Source organism: Sceloporus occidentalis, unplaced genomic scaffold (genome assembly GCF_023333645.1).
Source record: "Sceloporus occidentalis isolate IW3139 unplaced genomic scaffold, rSceOcc1.0.p SCAF_1, whole genome shotgun sequence".
In the NCBI taxonomy this organism is placed as follows: Eukaryota; Metazoa; Chordata; class Lepidosauria; order Squamata; family Phrynosomatidae; genus Sceloporus; species Sceloporus occidentalis.
The window spans coordinates 12,119,302-12,138,910 of record NW_028316981.1 but is presented as its reverse complement, the minus strand read 5'-3'; the positions used below and the strand labels follow the sequence as shown (position 1 = coordinate 12,138,910).

The following is a 19,609-nucleotide window of genomic DNA, read 5'->3' as shown; positions in this document are numbered from 1 at the left end:
TGGCCTCCGTGGAGGCCAGGAAGGAGGCGAGGCCCCGGCGATCACCGGCAGCCTCGCGCCTTCCTCCTCGGCCTCTGTGGAGGCCGGGGAAGGAAGGGAGGCCTCGGCGATCGCCCGAGGCCTGGCCCTTCTTCCGCGGCCTCTGCAGAGGCCGGGGAAGGAAGGGAGGCCCCGGCGATCGCCCGCGGCCTGGCCCTTCCTCCGCGGCCTCCAATCGCGGCGAGGCCCGGGGCCCAGGCGGGGAGGGAAAGCCTCCTTAAGTGGAGCCTTTCCCTCGCCGCTTGGCCTCCGCGGGAAAATGTAGGACAACATTTTCAAATGTAGGACACATTTTTCTGTGTCCTACATTTGAAAATTTTGTCCTACATTTTTCCCGTTTTGGAGGTCCGGAGTTATTTTTTTTAAAAATATTCTTTATTTCATTTTCATTAAAATAACACGCAGAACAAACATACAACCACAGTTATCTACATGAATACAACAAACACATATAGACTAATACATCCAACTCATCTACATAACGACTACAATCTATTACATACATTAATACATAATACATATATAACATCTTCAACTGCACACTTTACTACACAGACAAGACTTCCTAGAGGGCAGCGGGACATGCCATTGCCATGCTATAGTCCTTAATATAGCTATTCCCTACAATGGGGAAAAATATCATTATACATCTCCATCCAGCCTATTTAAATGTCCGAAAAAAGAAAGGAAAAAGGAGGAATAAAGGGAGAAATATTTAGCTCCCTTACCTCCTGTTTTCAACTTCTGATTTTGCTATGAGTTTACATATTTCTTCAACTTAAAAGAACAATATTTTCATACTTAATACGTTTACCAACAAAAGTTTGAAGATATATTTTCATTTTCTACAAAATCAACCAAAGGGCGCCATATCATTTTTGTCTTCTCCCAGTCAAGACTCCTAACATAACAGGTAAGTCTTTCATTCACATGTGGTGGTCCTGTGAATATGCAAAGAAATATTGGGCCCAGATACATCAGAAAATGCAATTAATATTAGAGTGCAATTTCCCATGTGACCCTAAAATGTTCTTGTTAAATATGGTAATGGATAATTTACTAGAAAAAAAACATGGGAAATTATTATTTTATATGATTTCAGCTGGGAGAACGACCTATGCTGTACATTGGAAAAGCGCGACCCAGCCAACTTGGAAAGATTGGCTGATGAAATTGCTCGATTTTATGGAAATGGAGGTCCGGAGTTATGGCAACCCTAGGTTTTGGGAAACTGTCTTTCTTAAATGTCCTGACCAAAAACCAGAAGCCAAGAAGGCCATGAAAGCTTTCATCCATTTACCTCAGGAGGGGAATTCCCTTTGTCCTGCACATTCTGCCTGTAAAGTCACCAAAGGGTGCATCTATACTGTAGAAATAATGCAGTTTGACACTTCTTTAACTGCCATGGTTCCACCCCACAAAATCCTGGGATTTGTAGTTTTGTGATACACCAGCTAAAGGCCTTGTAAAAAAGAGGATGAGTGAAACAGTGCTATCTCTGGTCAGTGAATGCCAATGACACAAAGGATGGATGGATGGATGGATGGATGGATGGATGGATGGATGGATGGAGATGATGATGATGATGATATTTACTTCTATCCCAGCTTTTTTCCCACTTTAAGGCTTGCACCAAATTTCAAAACATATCATTAAAATCCACAAGATACAAAAGTTAAAGAGAGATTAAACAACGTTCCTATGGCTTTAAGCTAGCAAATGGGAGATATTACACTAGAGTGGTGGCACAAAACTGCAGGGGGACAGGAATAAATTTTATCATATAATCTTTGCGCCTCCCGGGCTGCACTCATGTATTGAAGCGCACTAGAAGTGACATTACATCAATTCTGAGCACCATTTTTTGTTTTGTTGGTTTTGAGGAGATGCACAAATAAAACTGATCCATTTGCAAGCAGTCTGGGGATTTTCTGGGCTATTTGAGGGTGAAAATTATACCCAAACCACTTGAAATGTCCCATAACCACCCCACAAATTTTAGCCAGGGCTTCAAAATTTCCAAAAAAATTACCTCTCTAGTTTTCACTGAGTCCAATAATGACACTCACATATGAAGAAAGCATATATTCTTACCCAAAGAGGTCACAGTCTCATAGTTCTCTTGCATAACATCCCTGTACAAGGCTCTCTGATAGGGGTCCAGGAGTGCCCATTCCCCTTCAGTGAAACGTACAGCAACGTCCTCAAAAGATACAGGTTCCTGGAAGAGGAAGAATAGCTTTGAACACAGAAGGGAGAAATCAGTTTCTAATTTGTTTTAGAGTTCTTCAACCTTATGAATGATACAAGGGGAGAGTGAAATTAAAAAGGAAGAGGATTAAGCGAAAATAATTTAGAGGAGAAATTAAAATAAATTAGTAATCCCATCAAATAATAGAAAGTAGAATGTCATATTAAGGGGGGGACATACAATTAGATGATATTGAGAGGGGATTTAGAGGGTTGATGGGACAACAATAAAGGATGGGAAAATGTTTCATGGATAATGTAACATGGCATGTAATACAACTCTGTTGTAACTGAGTACTTTTAATTTTACTTTTGGAAAAAAGAATTGGCTGAGAATTCAGGGATGCGATTAAAGAGCAAGCCAACTGAATAGCTGAGCTCACGCTTCCTGTAAAACATGCACCTTTTTTTCACACATGTCAAATGCAAAACATATGTGAGATTAAATGTTTTATTATTATTTTCTTTTCTTATATCCTGCCTTTCTCCCAATAAAGGGACTACAGGGATTAACAGGGAGTGAGTTAAGCAAGAGTCGGTATCCACAGTAACCTAACAGAAGCCATTAAACAAAAGGAAAGAAAGTATTAATTTATGTATTTATGCCATGGAAAATGTAATAAAGGCAGAGAGACCAAAGTGGGGAATGATAGCAAAAAGTACAGAACAAGTGTAATTCTCCAAAAGAAAATGCTGTTTTAGATTGAGAGGTTTGAGGAAAATATCAGTCCTGGTTGGGTTTGTGTATCTTGCAACACATTCGCCCCAATGGTTAAAAATACAACATGTAAAAGATGACAAATGATTTTATCAATAAAAATATATTCCTAAAAAAAAAAAAAGAGTTCTTTAACCTTGGATCTATTATGAAGACTGGAATTTGTGAGACACGGTCACCACAGTTCAAGAAGGATACTGATAAAACACTTGAGTGTTGGACTGTGACTCTGGAAACCAGGGTTCGAATCCCCGCTTGACCATGAAACTCACTGGGTGATCTTGGGTAAGTCACACTCTCTCAGCCTCAGGGGAAGGCAATGCCTCTAAACAAATCTTACCAAAAAACCACTTGATAGATTCGTGTTAGGATTGCCATAAGTCAGAAACGACTTGAAGGCACACAGCACATACAGACGCACACACAGACAAACCACAATGAATTTAGAGGTGGTAACCAAGGTGGTAAAAGGTCTGGAAGCCAGCCTTATGAGGAATGGCTTAGGGATCTGGGTATGTTTAGCATGGAGAAGAAAAGACTGAGAGGTGACATGATAGCCATAGGTAAAACACACCATGTAGAAGATAGAGCAATCTCGTTTTCCACTGTTCCAGACACTAGAACATGAATTTAACAAAACAAAACAAAAAATGACTCGGTGGATTCAAATTATAAGAAAAGATGTTCCTCTTAAATTTATTAGGAAGAACTTCTTTACTGGAAGAGCTGTTTGGCAATGGAATAGACTGCCTTGGAGGATGGCAGACTCTCCCTCTTTGCAGGCCTTTTTACAGAGTTTGGATAGGCCCACAACACACACACACACACACACACAGAGCCAGGTAGACTACTTTGAGCTCACTGCAGAAAAGGTGGAACATAAATGTAACTAATAAACACATACATAAGAAAATATATGGCAGCAGTAGGGCTCGCTGTTCTTTCTATTTTGAATGAATTGGCATTGTTCTACTTGATGTTATTTGTCATCAAACAAAAACTTTTAATGTCCAATAGTATAGAAGTAAATTTCCTTCTGAACCAAGGTCTAGATACCTTTCCAAAACCGATCACAAGATGGCACTGGTGTTCTATCAGATGCCTCTTTTGAGAGACTTCAGAGACTTTTGATAGCCATTAATCAGAATTGTTGTTGCAAACGGGATTGCGAAGGAAGTATCTTTTTGTGTTGCAAATGGATGTTATATTTCCTGGACTTTGAGAATCTCCCAGTTGCCACATGGCCAGAAGGAAGAGGTGACAGCCTGCAAAATATGCCCCTCCATACCATTTTAATTAAGAAACAACAAAATGCAGGCCTATGACTAACATCTTCAGTTCCTTTTTTTCCTGTATGGTTTTTAACACCTTGCCTGATGAAGAAGCAAGTGGAGCTTCGAAAGCTTGCATCATGAATATTGTGCATTTTGTTTTAGCCCAATAAAGATATCACTGTTTGGTAGATTTGTGAGGTTATTGGATTTGCTATATGGCCAAATGTTGTTGTTGTGTGCCTCCAGGTGGAGGGCAAACCTATCACGGGGTTTTCTTGGAAACTTTCTACAGAGAGGAATTGCCGTTGTTATCCTCTGAGGCCGAGAGAATATAACTTGTCCAAGGTCACCCAGTGGGTTTCCATGGCTGAGCCAGGTTTTGAGCCTTGTCTCCAAATTCATAGTCCAACACTCGAACCACTACATCACATATGGAATATGGAATATCAGTGTGCAAAGTGATCTTGTAGCACCTTTGAGACGAGGAAGAAAGAAGTTGGTGCCATAAGGTTTCATAGACTTAAGTCTGCACCATCCTTTCCAGTCTGCATTAATTCATCCAGAAAAACAGCTGGTCCAAAAGTTTCCATTACCCACAAGAGCAAGAGCATTTACACAATCCTTTCCTTCTCCCCAGCCGCTGTCTTCAAATCCCTTCACTCACCTGGGACAACTCTAACAAAGCCATTTTCCCACTGGGCCTCCTGCAGGAGTGGAGAAACACTGAGTAGAAAGACGATCTCCACCGAAAGCCTGAGAAAGAGAGAATTATTTTCCATGGGTTTCTTGCACACCTGTCTGTCCGGCTTGTAGGGGCTGGTACAAGACAATTTGTTATGTGCGATGGTGCAGCAACTTGCATCCCACCTCCACTCAAGATGCCAGCCCTGAGATTTTGGGACCCGTGAGCAGAAAATCCATGCAAATCCTATCTCACAAAATGTTCACATTGGAAAATCCCAACAATAAAATGCAGCAATAACAAAGTAAACAAATCATTTTATTGCCCAGAATTTTTGGCCTAATGCAGCTTCCCCACTCTGCCTAATGATAGGGCTGCCGCTCTGATTTATTTAAAACACACCACCTTTATCACAATTCAAGTGGGCTCTCAAGGTGTTTTTATAAGAAGTGGAAAGGTATGCCCATGCAAATAGTGTTCCTGTAAGTATGGTAACTACAAGAAAAATCTTTAACGGAGTTTTCTTGACAAGGTTTATTCAGAGGGGGTTTGCTTTGCTTTCCTCTGAGGCTCAGGGAGTGGGAGTTGCCCAATTTCCATGACCAAGGGAGGATTCAAACCTTAGTGTGACCCTACACTGTAGAAATAATGCAGTTTTATGCCACTTTAACTGCCATAGTTTCATAGTACAGAGTGGTGGGATCTGTAGATTTGGGAGGGATCAGCAGTCTTTGGCAGAGACTACATGCCTTGTTAAACTACAAAACTCCAGAATTTCACAGGATGGAGCTATAGAGCTTAAAATGATCTCAAACTACATCATTGCTACAGTGTAGATGCACTTGTGAACCTAGTCCAACCCTCAAGCCACCACACCGATGTTCTAAAATATTAGATGCAGCAATATGCAATAGTAGAATGAAAATGACATGGGCCAAATGGAACCACACCATAGGCAAAGTCTGTTCATAAGACAGCAATGGGCTGTCTTTAAAAAATACAGTGGGTCCTTGATATCCGCTAGGGTTTGGTTCCAGCCCCCACCCCCCACCCCCTGTGGATAACAAAATCCGTGGATGCTCACGTCCCATGCAAACCAATGGCATAACAAAATGGTGTCTCTTATATAAAATGAAAAATCAAGGTTTGCTATTTGTAATTCATGTTTTTTCTGAATATTTACAAGCAGTGGATACTTCAATCCATGGATAAAAAATCAGTGGATAAGGAGGGCCGACTGTACTATGTTCCCAGCAAGCTGGTGGCCTGAATGGTTGTGAGAATGGTGAATTTGCTCTAGGGTTTAGTCTGAAGTTTAGAGGACCTAAACACAGTGCTGAACTAAAGCGCAAGACAAATTCACCACCAGCTGACATGAAAGCCACCAGACACCACTGGATCAATATTGTCTGGAAACATGAAACTTAAAAATCACTGTGGCTTAGGCTTGAAAGAAATATCCATGTTACCTTACCAGGCAGGAAAAATGGCCCAGGATTGTGTTCCACCTCCAGTTCCAAAATTTCTGGGGAGTAAATAAAAGGAAAAAGGTAAACATCATTACCCTTGTTTGTTCTAAACAAATAAATGTGTGTGTATGTGTATCTGTCTGAGACAACAATCCAAGACTGTCATCCAGAGCACTGGTCTTGAGGAGTATCCTGGCCAGTGCAGACAGGACCCTGGAAATGATCCAGTAAAACTGGAGAGTCAAGGCCAGGTCCTGAGATCTGGCAACCTTATTCTCTGGAGAACATTACCACTGTGCAAAGTGGATGGCATTGGTCTCCACAGTGTTGGCCAGGCCCAAGATGTTTGACCCTGAGGAAGCTCCTCTCTCACCTTTAAAAGCCAGCAGCAGCTCTTGCAACACAATCCTCTTTTCCAAAAAATGGTTTAGTCTCTGCTCCAGCTCCCCAAAGCTTCTGTCAAGCTGAGGGAATGCCCCATTTGTCCTAAGGAAGACAAAGGAAGGAGGAAAAACATTACACAAACCAATCTACCAAAACCACTACATTAAAAGAGTTTAAAACATTAAAACATAATATAGAAAACAACAGCATAACAGATCCCATTCAAACACCTGCCATGAAAAGTTTAAACTGAGGTCCCATTTAGGTTTCATCTTACAAATGTTAATTTTATGGAACTAAACACATGCTTCCCAATGTCTCCCCCACCCCACCCCAGCCTTGGAAACTTTCCTTCATTGGATTATAAATCCACAAATCTAAACAGTCCAGAATTCTGAGATCTGTACTCCAAAATATAATTTTAACAATCGGTGTTCTTTTCATGTTGTTTGCAGATACTGTTCTGTCCCCTTGTTGCTGGTCTATCATTTCTTACCTCTTTCAATTCCTTTCTGAGTTATGCTAACCACAAGGGATGCCATGACATCATAACACTACGTAACTTACTGTATTTGCTGATGTATGGATACCAGACAGAGCAAACAGAAAGCATTCTGACTTTAAGAAATGCTTCCTATTCTAGTCATAAGCCATCCTTCCTCTATTAGTCACACAATACCTTTGAAACTAGTAGGCTCAAATAATAATAATAATAATAATAATAATAATAACAACGCCACCACCTCAAAACCCCCCCAAAAAAGAAAAACATGATGAGACCTTTTGATGCTGATTAATATTGGGGGAGAAGGGAACCTAATCTTTCAGTTTTGTCCCATTTTGGGGCCCCAACAACTTCCAGTCCAGGGAACTTCAAAAGCCAATCCCAATAATGTCACACATGGATACTGAAATATTGAGCAGAACTTACCTATTATTGGTCCTCTCAATACCCTACCAGTGAAAAAGAAAGAAAAAGAAAGATTATTAGGTGTGAATCAAAGACTACTCTCGTTCATTCTGGTTGACCCTTTCCAACAAAAACAATATGTTTTTGTGATATGTTTTCTGAAAAATTAAATAAAAAGGTTTGTGGTTTGTTTTTGTTTTAAAAAGGTGCTTCTTCTTTTTATTAAACACAAGACAGTGATCTATGTTCTGAACCTGTAAATAAATTAATTAATTGCATCTACTCAGTTGGGAGTGAGGCCACTGAACTGGCTACGAAACAACCATGGTTTATCTAAACCCCAAGAATGAAGGCCTCTTTCCCACACTTCGGAGCTATTATTCCCCATTATATACGCACAACTGTCATCTTCCATGTTTTTAACAAGGCTCTCAAGGTAGAGTCCATGACTTGTCTCTTCTTCACTTTTACCCTCATAACAACACTGTGAGGTAGGTCAGACAAAAAAGCTCAAAGATAACCCAAGTTCCAGTTCAATACAGGTTGAGTCTTATTCGGAATTCCAAAATCAAAATACTTCGAAATCCAAAACTGTTTCCATGGGTGGCTGAGATAGCAACGCCTTTGCTTTCTGATGGTTCAGTGTACACAAGATTGGTTTTGCACACAAAATTATTTAAAATATTATATGTGAAATTACCTTCAGGCTATGGGTATAAGGTGTATACGAAACATTATGAGTTTTGTGTTTAGACTTGGGTCCCGTCTCAAACATATTCTGTTATGCACGGATATGTAAATACAGGTATTCCAAAATAAAATTTTAAAAATCCAAAATTCAAACTACTTTTGGTCCCAAGCACTTTGGACAACCTCTACTTTCACCACTATACTATACCGGCACTCTTCTAAAAATATAAAAACCACGAAAGACCATCACAAAAACATAGACAAAAAGTGCTAAAGAATATAACAAAATAAATGACAATCATGTTTATAGTCAATATGGATGATGAATGAATAGGAATATTCTATTCCTAGGAGAATCTTCCTAGGAATATTCTCCAAAGAATCCCTTTCTTTGGAGGTTTTTAAACAGAGGTTGGATGGCTGAGTAAGGATTCGAACCCTGGTCTCCAGAGTTGTAGTCCAGCACTCAAACCAATCAATCACATTGACTCTCTACAGTTTTAAATTAGTTGATATTACTGTACGCCGACCTAAGACCTTTAGATAGAGGGCAAGATAAAAATAGTTTAACAAAATAAATACATCATACATAAAATGCACTTTTGTTTAGGGAAGTTCATTCATTTTTCACTGAGAGGCAGAGGTTTATCTTATCACCTGTATTTCTCACCTTCACAAACAAATGCTGGTTGCCTTCTGTATTTTCACGGAGCTTTGACATCTTCCCAGAATCTCTTGAAATGTTCTTGTCTCGCCTCACAATTATGTCTCTTTCCAGCTCTTCCAAATTTCTCAGCATATGTTTCTCTTGCTCTTTTAGAAACCGATGTAGTTCTTTCCATTCCCGGATGATATTTTTCTTCTCTGCTTCTGTCTTTCTCTGTATCGATGGGGCCATGATAAGGGCAGACACTTAAATGTCACTGGTTCATTTCACTTTCAGAAAATGCATGGTCTCCTTTGTTGAAAGGCAAATTCAACACACAGCTAAATCTCCTTGATTCGATGGGTTTACTCATTAGATGACAAAATTCAGGTGGAGGAACATTAAAGTTGTCCAAAGCTTATAAGTATATTGGATGTTTAATGTTGTGTGCTTTCAAGTTGTTTCCAACTTATGGCAACCCTAAGATGAACCTATAATGGGGTTTTCTTGGCAAATTTCTTTAGAGGGGGTTTGCCATTGCCATCCTCAGAGGCTGAGAGAGTGTGACTTACTCAAAGACACCCATTGGATTGACATGGCTGACCCAGGATTCGAGCCTGGTCTGCAGAGTTGTAGCCCAAAGCTCAAACCATTATGCCTCATTGGCTGTCAGGCTGGAGATAGTGTATTAAAATCAATTTAAGAAAAACAAAATTGTATTGGATTTAAAAATAATAATAATACAGGTTCAGTCTCCTTTATTCCACAGTCTGACATATTTCAAAATCCAAAATTGTCCACAACTGGGGGGGGGGAGGCTGACATAATGGCACTATTTGCTTTCTGATGGTTCAGTGTACACAGACTTTGTTTCATGCACAAAATTATTTAAAGTATTATGTACAGTGCGCCCGTGTCATACACGGGTACATTATACGCGGCTTTCAGCATATGTTGAAAGCTGCACAGGAGCGCAAGGGACAGCGCGCCCAATTTGGATTAGTGGGGCGCACGCACATGGTTCAAGTGAATAGGGCTTGAGCATGTGCGGTATTTGGCTTACGCAGGGGGGTCTGGAACAGATCCTCCACGTAAGCCAAGGGTGGACTGTACTGTATAAAATTACCTCCAGGTTATGTGTATAAGGTGTCTACAAATCATAAATGAATTTCATGTCTAGATGGGTCCCATCTCCAAGATATCTTATTATGCATATACCAATATTGCAAAATCCAGAATTCAAAATCCAAAATACTTCTGGACCCAAGCATTTTGGATAAAGAAGACGTAACTTAATGCCAATGAAGTGACAAACCTCAGAGGGTCATGCTGGCTTCCAGTGTTAGTGGAATGGTGGGTCTGCTCTGGGTTTAATTTTAAAAATTTAACATTAAAGGTGTTTAAGTAAGGTGCTGAAGCCCTTGCATTGCCTCGTCGAAATTCAGATTAAAACCAGTAGCAGCCACTATTCTTCCCTACAGTGTGTGTACATGTGCCTTCAAGTTGCCTGTCAGTTTATGGCGACCACATGGATACTTAAAGCTGGTTTACTTCTGCCTTCCTCTAGAAGATAGCCTACCTGGAACCCATTCACACTATGCAATTATAGCACTTTTATTCCACTTTACTATTATATGGAATCCTGGGATTGGTAGTTTTGGAAATCTCAGCCAGAAAGCTCCAGTGCCAATTTAAACTGCAAACTCCAGAATTCCTTAGGATGGAACCATGACAGTAAGTCTGCATCCACACTGCAGAAATAATCCTGCTTGATACTGCTCTAACAGCCATGGCTCATTGCTATGGAATTCTGGGATTTATAGTTTTGTGAGGTATTTAGCCTTCTCTGTCACAGAGCTCTGGTACCACAGAAAAGCAGAAATCCCAGAATTCCATAGGATGGAACAATGGCAGTTAACATGGATCATAGCACTGTAACTGTGTAGTGTGAATGGGCCCCTAGTACAGTGGGCCCTTTGTATCCATTGGGGTTTGGATGCTCATATCTATGGATGCTCAAGTCCCATAAAATACAGTGGTGTAGTAAATTGGTGCCCCTTATATAAAAAGGCAAAATCAAGCTTGGCTTTTTGAATTAATCTTTTAAAATATTTCCAAGCCATATATAATTGAATCTGTGGATATGGAGGGCCGACTGTATTCCTTGGTGGTCTCCTATCCAACTACTAACTAGGTCTGACCCTGTTTAGCTTCCAAGATCAGAAGGGATCTGGTGCCTTCAGGGTTGGTAGTGTTGTGTAGTCATTTCCAATTTATGGTGACTCTAGGGACTTGTGGGTTATTTCTCATTTCTGTTCGGGTTAACCCCGAACGTCATTTGAAAAACAACCTGCTGTTGTGGTTTTTTTCCACTTTAAATCAAGTTTCTGCTCAGGATCCGACTCATGTGACAAACTCCTAAGGTGCAGCTATCATGGTGGTTTCTTGGCAAGGTTTGTTCAGAGGCAGCTTGCCACTGCCTCCCCCTGAGGCTGAGAGATTGTGACTTGCTCAAGGTCATCCAGTGGGTTTTAAAGGCCAAAGTGGAATCGAACCCTGGTCTCTAGAGTCCTAGTCCAGTGCTCAAACCACTTTGCCACACTGGCCCTCACCTCCAGCTACTTACCAGCAAATCCTCACTTTTCCTCAGATGCTCCTCTTCCATTTCAGTCACACTGTCACACAGTACCTGAAAAGTCAGAGAAATGGTCTGAATATTTCCTTCAAGAATATCCTTTAATATATCCTTACAAAAACTGCATCTGAGAAAAGTGAAATGCAACATATAGATTGAAACTAAACTGATACAAAATGTAAGGACACTGAACTTCAGCTTCTTAACAATCAACACTGCTCTAATATTATGAACAAACAGTATTATTTCACATTACACGTTAAGTCTCCATTATTTGAAATGCATGGGACCAGAAGTGTTTTGGATTTTGGATTACATATTTATTTAGTTTGGATTTTGGAGTATTTGTACTCCAAATATCTTGGAGATGGGACTGAAGTCTAAACATGAAATTCATTTCCGAAGAGTTTATCACATGAAGGAGACCAGGAGTTTATTCCGTGAATATCCCAGAAAAATCACATTATGATTTCACATGATGTCACACAAAACTCATCACTAAAGTGGTCACAAAGAAGCATTAACACACATCTTTTCACTTTTGGGATTTCAGCGACAATACGTTTCCGATATCACTTTATTTGTGCAATTGTGTGTGATAATCATTCGCACAATTACTCGCCATTTCCGCTTCATTTGCTGGAAGCTTTCAATGCACTTTAATCTCTCTTTAATCCCGAAATCAGCCTCGGTGTGGTAAACTCCGTATACATAAAGTATGAAGATAATTTTATATATAATATTTTTAATAAATTTTGCACATGAAACCAAGTTTGTGTACAGTGAACTAGCAGAAAGCAAAGGTGTCACTGCAGTTTTGAATTTATCAATATTTTGCATTTTGTAATTCTGGATAAGGGAGACACAACATGTATATCACAATTGTGGTTATGTGCACCCCCTGCATCCCCCGCGTGACACCCCTAACATCACAAATGTACTACTTTCTGGGACCCAGCCCTCAGCAAACTTTCAACCAGGTGTACAATCTGCATTCATGGTTTCAGTAGCTCTCAGATTTCACCCATTGTCGAAAAAATGCTCAGGAACAGATTGCAAGGGATTCTCAAGGAGTGGCTTTGAAAAAAGAAAGAAATGCTTAGCCCCTTTCTAAACTCTCTTACTTTTTCCCAGTGGATATATATCCGTTGCTAGGGGACAAAGAGAAAAGGGAAGAAAAGGAGCCCAATGCCTTTAGCAGTCTCATTGTGGAGCTTCACAAAAAAGCATAAGAGCATAATGGCATGGAAAGAGTCATGTTGCATCATGCCAGAGACCTATTTGTTTCAAAATTCTTATTTCTTGCTTTTCTCCCATATGGGACTCAAAATGGCTTAACACTGTGGACACAGAGGCCAGTCACTTTGGGAAGCTGGCCAAGAGGACATGAGTTCCTTTATATACCCTCCATCTCACACTTGCTAGGAACTGATACAAAAATGAATACAGTGGTCCCTCCACATTTGCTGGAGTTAGGGATGAAGGATTCCTATATATGTGGGAAAACTGCAAATAAAAAAACCTATTCTTTTTACCTAAGAGAACACCGCTCTAAGAATCTCCAGGTCCTCCAGTGCAAATCTATGGTCAACCTCTGCCAGAAACTGACCATAGAATCATGTTGGAGGACCTACAAATGCCTTTGTTGTTGCTGTTGTTGTTGTTGCTATCCACCCTCGAGTCAATCTCGACCCATGACAATCCTGTAGGTGTAGATGTAGACATCTCTAAAACTCCTAATGCTCCATTGCTCTGTTTGGGTCTTGCAAATTCATACCCATGGCCTCCTTAATAGAGTCCATCCATCTAGCATGTGGCTTTCCTCTCTTTCTGCTTCCTTCAATCTTTCCTAGCATTATTATTTTTTCCAGTCAGTTGTGCCTCCTCGTGATGTGGCCAAAGTACGGCAGCCTCAGCCTAGTCAGCTTGGCTTCCAGAGAGATTACTGGTTTGATCTCCGCTAGGACCCATTTATTTGACTTCTTGGCAGTCCATAGTAACCTCAGCCCTTTTCTCCAGCAGCACATCTCAAATGAATTAATTTTCTTCCTATACGTTTTCTTAACTATCCGGCTATTACATGCATACATGATAATAGCCTAGAGAAGTGTTTTCTCTAGGAACTTCTAGGTTATCCAGAGCTACTCTATGATCAACTTCTGGCAGAATTACGCTGGAGGATCTAGAGATCCCTAGAGAGAACAGTGAGGCTTCATTATCTACAGACTTGCCATCCGTGCATTTAAGCATCTGCGGAGGACAAGGCCCTGTTGCTAATTAGCTTACTTGCTGTTCACCGCTATGATCTTTGGAATAGCGGTATATAAATAAAACAAATTATTATTATTATTAAATAGCGGTGCGCCACCATTAGGGAGAACAAGACTTGAGGTCCCACGGTTTTTTGGTATCTACAGAAGGGGGTCCGGAATGGATCCCCTGTGGATACCAAAATCCCACTGTATTAACCAAATCCACAAATAATCAAATCCACAAATGTGGAGGGCCAACTGTAGAGGAATATCTCAGTTATCAAAGCCTCTGACAAAGAACCTCCTTTTTATAAAGTATTTTTACACTCCCAGCCCCCCTTTCTTCCTTGTCCTCTGACTAGCTGCAACTTTTTAAGCATCAGCAGCATCAGCAGCATAACTATTAAATTTGACACCTGGTGCAGATCATTTTTAAAAAAATATCTCTCCCCCTCAACAGCCTTTTCCAGGTCTGGCGGAAATGTTCTCCAGGCAGAAAAGGGGGGAGACTTGTTTTCCCACCCGCCAGCAGAGCCAGCAGACATAGAAGGCAGCTCCTTTCCACCAGTGTCTGCTGGTGGGAGTGGGCTGCTGCCTTTCCGGGTCTGATGAAACTGTTGGCCAGGCAGGAATGGGAGGACTCCCTCCCCTGTGCCATCACTAGAGGGGTGCAGGGAGTACGGACCACACTAGGTGACACCCCAGAGGGCAGCATGGGGTGGTACACCAAGTGTGACTGGCAGCAGCAGCTGCAGCTGACCCAAAATAGCTGTCTGTAGCTATAGCATTATCCCCCCCCCCCCCCTCACACACACACAGCGGTGGGTACTGCTAGGGTGGCAGTGCCTTTCATTTGGGTTCCAGCATCATTGCTCCCCTGAGCAGTCATGCCAGATCTCAAATGACCATCTGGAGGATGTAGAACCACCCTCCGCAACAGCAGCCATTGCTGAAATGTGTTGAACTCTTCTTCTTTCGGTGCAGCAACCTGTCCCTATATTTCCATCTTATTTCTCCTCCGGTACCAAATTTTCTATTAAAGAAATCATGCCTAAGGTCACATCTACTTCATTAACAGATATAGGAGATTATCATATGGGGGTTATCCCATCCTTGTTCCGTTCCTATCCCATCCTTCCCGCACAATTTCAGACGATGTCATGCAGATCCTGTCATTAACCCATAGAAAAAGCACAATTGACTGTGATCGTGCAAAAGACTTCCATATGATATTGCACAGATCCTGTCATTAACCTATCATTAAAGTGACACTGGCCAACATTTTGCAATAATGTAGATTCACATTATTGCAATGCCACTTTAATGGTGGATTAATGGCAGGATCGGCGCTACGATTTGAAAGCCTTTCGCACTATCGCAGTCACAGACTGGTTAATAATGGGACAAGGATGGGGGAGTGATCCCATCCCTATCCCATCTGTGTGTGATAATCTCCATAATCTTTTTATAATTAATAAAAAAGTTATAACACAACGAAGCAAGTGATATTCAAATAATATCTAATTTTTTAACACTGTAATTTTTAAAATGATATAGGAACATTTTAAAAACATAAGGAGCCCTGATGGCGCAGTGGTTAAAAGCCATAACGTTGTGAGTTTGATCTAGAGGAGGCTTCAGGGTTGACTCAGCCTTCCATCCTTTTGTAGGTCGGTAAAATGAGTACCCAGCTTGTTGGTAAAATGAGTACCCAACAAAATACTTCCTTCAACCAATCATTAAATGCCTGCTGGAGAAAGGGGAGCAGAGAGGGGTCCAGCCTAGCCTCCTATGGAAGGAAATTCCTTAGATTGGGAGCAGCCACCAAGTAGGTTCTCTTCTGTGGTCTCACCAGATAGGTATGTGATAGTGGTGGGACAGAGGGAAAGCCACCCGTCAAGGATCTTAAGGCTGAGTGATTCAATCCTGGAGACCATATATAACTATATATAGCCACTTTGACAAGTAGCACTGACTAGTAGCTACTAGTGACCATCTAAATTGTCAGTACTGATCCACAATATCTGGCAGCAGTGTCACAATGCACTCACTCAGTCTACCATTAGAAGACACAGGATGCTCATTGACTAGATGGAATTTTGATATTGATAGCAGAGCTATCCTTGCCTTCTTTGGATGGCCATCTGTTGGGGGAGCTTTGGTTGTATCATCTTGCATGGCAAAGTTGGACTGGATGGCCCTTGGGGTCTTTTTCAACTCTATGCCACCTTGAGTCCTTGTACTGGGAGAAGGTGGGATAGAAAAATCCTCCTCCTCCGCCTCCTCCAATTCTATATTTGTGAACTACTGGTATCTACAAAGCTTAACTAGATGCCCCTGTCAAACATTCTTCTAGGGCAATGACATAAAGGGGGCGGTTGAGGTCAGCTTTGGCCAAAGAGTAGTCTAAACTTTCTGTTTTGAAAAACTCTAAAGGTATTTTCTTGAGATGCTGGAGGAACAGATTGGTTGCCTTCAAGATTTCCACATTTTATTTTGTTGAAGGGGTGGCAAAAAAAAGATCAATTAGTCACGCAAGGCTTCAGCTCCCTGAGATGTGTAAGCAATAGCAGCTTCATTAAAAATTGCATCAGCAACAGAAAGAGCAGGTGACAGAACTCCTGTCCCCAATAAACACCTCCAGTGATACTAGCTACCTGTAAACAGGGAAGATCCACAGCTAGCACAGCAATAACATAAGTGTGAAACATCTATTCCCCCTTTCCCTTTGATTTCATCATACAGTTGGCCCTCCATATCCATGGAATCCATGGATTCAAGCATCCATGCCTTGAAAATATTACAAAATACATATAAATTCTAAAAAAGCAAAGCTTGATTTTGGCATTTTATATAAGGGACACCATTTTACTATGTCATTGTATTTAATGGGACTTGAGCATCCACAAATTTTGGTATCCATGGGGGGCCCTGGACCCAAACCCCAGCAGATAACATGGGCTCACTGTACTGCGATCCTAGATCTGCCTTTTACAGATGAAACTGAACCTCAAAAAAATACTCGTTTGAACTAGAACTCTCAGAATCTGGGAGCAGCTATTGTTCCCTGGGCAAAACTGGGAGACAAGGGCATCACTAGGGTTGCCATCACCCGGTGTGGTAACTTATGGTTTCACACACACCCAATGACCTCCTCCCATACCACATCATACAGAACCCTTAGTAATATTTTTGTACTCATGTTACTCATAAATTGTGTGTATATGTGTGTGTGTGTGTGTGTGTGTGTGTGTGTATATATATATACATATATATAATCTGAATGTAATGGCACTACTAGTGACATAAAGCAACTAGCAAAACTAAAATTACATCTTTAAATTTCAATATCATACTCACAGCCTAAGTGTGTTTACATGTACAATTGGCCCTCCACATTTGCAGCTTTGACTTTTGCAGGTTTGCTTATTCACAGATTTGATTAATAGGTGCTCTCTAGGAATCTCTAGGTTCTCTGTTGTCAACATCTGTTCAATGTCACACTGGAGGACCTAGAGATTCCTAGAGAGAACACTTCTCTAGGCATTTGTAAGTCCTCCAGCGCAATTTCATGGTCAGCTTCTGGCAGATCTTGACCACAGAATTGCCCTGGAGGACCTAGAGATTCCTAGAGGGGTGTTCTCTCAGGTTAAAAAAGGGGTTTTTTTATTTGTGGTTTTTCCACTTTCATGGAGGTCTTGTGCACTTAACCCCAGCGAATGTGGAGGATCCACTATACATTGTTCCATGTAGTTAAAGTGAAAATTCAGTTAAGATGTTATTTTTTAAAATAAAATTTAAGAGGATTTTAAAAAATTAATATTTATTTATTTGTTTGTTTTAAGTGGGACAATGTGTAGCCCTTTAGATGCCTTTGGACTGCAACTCCCAGTGCTCTTAACCAGCATAGGCAGTGGTGAGGAATGCTGGGAGATGCAACCCAACAACATTTGGAGGGGCATGTAATTTCTATCCTGATAGTTATTAAGGCCAGGAGGTGAGTTATGACAGTCTTCAACCAAAACAGGGCTACTGAGAAACCAAAAGCAAAGCATCTGTAAATTGAGGGTTTGTCAGAATATGGTGGGGAAACTTGAGGAAAGTCCCCCTCCAAATAGAACAAAGGAGGACATTGATATCAGACAGTTGTCAATGGCAAAATGCTCTTTGTATTTTGCAGTGTATCTTTCGCAATTTCTATATCTAGCACAAGTCAAATCTGCCTTATCTGGAATTGCAAAATCTGAAATACACCATTCACAAAATTATTCAAATGTCATGTATAAAATTACTTGAAGGCTATGTGTATAAAGTGTATGAAATGTAAATTAATTTTCTGTTTAGATTTGGGTGCCATCTCTGAGATATCTCATTGTGTACATACAGACTATGGAAGTACTGTGCAGATACTGCAAAATTGGGGGGGGGGGGGAGCCCAAAATCTAAAAAACTTCTGGCCCCATGCGTTTTGGATAAGGGAGGCTCAGCCTGTACATTGTGACATTATTAGCATGCAAATCTTGAAAAAGTTACCTGTTAGGATTACAACATCCAGAATCCTCCAACCAAGCACTGGCCACATTGGCTGGAAGATGCTGGGAGTTGTAGTGTAGAAAAGTAACATTGCCATGCTTGGCTAGCATGGCTTTGGGAAGAGAAGTTTTTAAAAATGACAGCTCCAGCCCCATATATTTTACTATCCTAAAATGTTAAAAAACAAACAAACAAAAAACAGACTGAACACACTAAACATTAAATATATGGTGTTAACACATTACACATTACATGTTAATATCAATTATTAACCCTGGCAGGACAAGGGGTGATCAATAAATGCCTTACAGAAATAAAATAATCAATCAATCAATACTCAGGAGTTTATCACACTGGGGCTAATTTCAGCATTACAGAGAGATTAAAGCGCATTTAAAGCATCCCACAAATAAAGCGAAAATGGTGAGTAATTGCTTGAATGATTATCACACGCAATTGCGTGAATAAAGTGATATTGGAAATGCGTTGTCACTGAAACCCCAAAAGTAAAAAGATGTGCCTTAATGCTTCTTTGTGACCACTTTAATGGCGGTTTTTGTGTGGTGTCATGTGAAATAGTTTTGCATAGTTACCTGATTTTCCCGGGATATTCATTGGATAAACTCCCGATTTCCTTCATGTGGTAAACTCTTCAAAATGAAAAAAACAAGGTAAATCGCATATGAAATATTAGCTAAGCAATCCATTAAAACTGGCTGCCTGGAAAGGGGGCTGCTGCCTTTCTTGCTTAATAGCAGAGCCAGCCCTAGGTAGAAAAAAAGAAGCCCTCCGAGTGGAAATCTTCAGTTTCAATTCTCCACATCCACTTTTTAAAACAATGTTTCGTTTTTAAAAAATAACAACTGCAATGGTCCAAGATCAACCCACTCCCTAAAAACAGTGAAGAGCTGTGGTTCCCATCCACAGCAACAATAGGCACTGCTTTGGTCTCAGGTTGAGAATTAGACACTCTTTTTGTATATTTGTATCTTAATTGTTTGCCTCCAGCTCCCCCACCCCCCAACAAAATACCCCTTTTACCCAAACGTTCAGCTGGAGGAGAATCGAGATCTGTCTGTGATCTCTGCTGGGCCCTGATCCCTCTTGGAGCAGCCTCCTTATTGGGG

At 40.7% G+C, this 19,609-nt stretch overlaps 1 protein-coding gene across 1 annotated transcript in view; it reads right to left on the bottom strand.

Annotated features, from left to right (window-relative positions):
* Positions 1-19,609, bottom strand: part of LOC149320763 (uncharacterized) — a 48,664-nt gene that overhangs the window by 25,937 nt on the left and 3,118 nt on the right. The window contains exons 2-8 of the mRNA XM_089506559.1: positions 11,689-11,751; positions 9,087-9,296; positions 7,748-7,770; positions 6,806-6,918; positions 6,438-6,488; positions 4,946-5,034; positions 2,134-2,260 (exon numbers count right to left, since the gene is read on the bottom strand). Coding sequence (XP_089362685.1) covers positions 2,134-2,260; positions 4,946-5,034; positions 6,438-6,488; positions 6,806-6,918; positions 7,748-7,770; positions 9,087-9,296; positions 11,689-11,751 — 676 coding nt within the window. The remainder of the gene's footprint in view (positions 1-2,133; positions 2,261-4,945; positions 5,035-6,437; positions 6,489-6,805; positions 6,919-7,747; positions 7,771-9,086; positions 9,297-11,688; positions 11,752-19,609) is intronic.